This window comes from Rhagoletis zephyria, unplaced genomic scaffold, assembly GCF_001687245.7.
Source record: "Rhagoletis zephyria isolate East Lansing unplaced genomic scaffold, Rhagoletis_zephyria_1.1 Rzeph_scaffold_00773, whole genome shotgun sequence".
Taxonomy (NCBI): Eukaryota; Metazoa; Arthropoda; class Insecta; order Diptera; family Tephritidae; genus Rhagoletis; species Rhagoletis zephyria.
The window spans coordinates 167,496-169,343 of record NW_016157857.1 but is presented as its reverse complement, the minus strand read 5'-3'; the positions used below and the strand labels follow the sequence as shown (position 1 = coordinate 169,343).

The 1,848-nt window shown below is 46.1% G+C and overlaps 1 protein-coding gene across 1 annotated transcript; it reads left to right on the top strand.

Moving 5' to 3' along the window:
- The first annotated feature begins 712 nt into the window (after positions 1-712).
- LOC108361475 (uncharacterized protein K02A2.6-like) lies at positions 713-1,522 on the top strand. The gene has a single exon (XM_017614093.1). It carries the CDS (start codon positions 713-715, stop codon positions 1,520-1,522), a length of 810 nt encoding a protein of 269 aa, XP_017469582.1.
- Positions 1,523-1,848: the final 326 nt, after the last annotated feature.

The following is a 1,848-nucleotide window of genomic DNA, read 5'->3' as shown; positions in this document are numbered from 1 at the left end:
AAAAAATTTCACGACTACCTTTATGAGCGCAAGTTTACTCTGGTTACCGATCATCGGCCCCTATTGGGTATCTTCAATACGACCAAGCCCGTTCCTAATGTGATACTCTACTACGCAAATGCTTCGACGTCGAATTTTCGTTAATGCGTACGATTTTGAAATTGCATACCGTTCGGGAAATAAGTTGGTGAACGCTGACTTTTTGAGTCGACTGGANTCTTCAATACGACCAAGCCCGTTCCTAATGTGATATCATCGCAAATGCTTCGACGGCGAATTTTCCTTAATGCGTACGATTTTGAAATTGCATACCGTTCGGGAAATAAGTTGGGGAACGCTGACTTTTTGAGTCGATTACCCTTAATGGATGAGCAACGAATGATTAAGGAAGATGTACTGATGATAGAAATGGTCAACAAGCCCGTAGTAGACGCCAAACATATCGCTGTTCAAACTGCCAAAAATGCGGAACTGGCAAAAGTTCTAAGCTGGGCGTTAAGGGGGTGGCCACCTAACATGAGCCGATCGGACAAGCTGTATCCCTTTTATGTTCGCCGACAAGAAATCTTCTGTAAAAGCTTGCTTACTATGGGGGAACAGAACAATCATCCCGCCAGAAATTCGACAGGTAGTCCTCAGTGCGTTACATACTGGCCATCCAGGCATTGTGCGAATGAAGGCCTTAGCGAGAAGCTATGTCTGGTGGCCGAAAATGGAATCGAAGATTGAGGATATTGTAAACATGTGTGCGCCTTGCCAAGCTACACGTCACGAGAGTGCTCATGCGCCAGTTCATTGGTGGGAAACAACGAAAAATCCATGGTCACGCCTCCATGTTGATTTTGCTGGCCCGTTTCAAGGTAAGATTTTCTTCATCGTTGTAGATTCGTTCTCGAAGTGGCTTGAAGTTTTCTTGGTCAAGTCAACCTCATCGCAATCGGCTATCAAACCCCTTCGATCACTCTTCGCAACTCATGAGCTGCCGGATGAGATAGTGTCAGACAACGGGACAGCATTTACATCCGATGAATTAAAAACATTTATGCAGGACAACCTAAATCGTCACATTCGCTGTGCCCCATTTCACCCGTCGTCCAAAGGTCAAGCAGAACGAATGGCGCAGACAACGAAGGACTTCTTGAAGAAAACACCGGAGTGGCAGGACATCGACTTAAGGCTGTCACGGTTTCTTTTCAATCGGCATATTACGCCGCACACATCTACTGGTCGTTCACCTGCAGAGCTTATGTTTAAGATACAACTAAAGACATTTTTCGATAAAATTCATTCGTACGAACTTCCTACGGCAAAGCACGAAATTGGCAGGGAGAAGTCCTTCAACGATGGAGACCCAGTGTGGGTGCGAAACTACTCCACAGGACCTAAATGGGTACCAGCGAAAATTAATTCAAGGAATGGACCGATATCATATGCAGTTGAGCTGGACGACGATGAGCGTATCATAAAACGGCATCTAGATCAGATAAGAATTCGACATGTAGCTGAAGGGGTGATGACTTAGCTCTCCTTAACCAAAACTCTAAAGAGCCATAAACCTCATCGGAATGGGGGTCTGCAGCGACAGATGAGAGCAGTCCATCTTCTCGACTTCAAAAACAGTCCAATTCAGAGGGTTCTTCGCAGCATCGGTCGTTCCCCTCCACCGCAGCAGATAGTTCGACACCACTGGATGCAAGCATCTCATCAGACGGTTGCACTCCACGACGATACTATCGTGCTCGACGTCCACCAGATTTTTACAGCGTTCCTGGGCGTGAAGGGGTGTAATGTCTAAGAGAATCTCTTGCACTCAAACTTACTAAATGCGCTAACTCTCTCACTGCAGCT

Bases quoted from the DNA above. Each gene is read 5' to 3' on its own strand.
- LOC108361475 (XM_017614093.1), top strand. From the start codon at position 713: ATGGAATCGAAGATTGAGGATATTGTAAACATGTGTGCGCCTTGCCAA.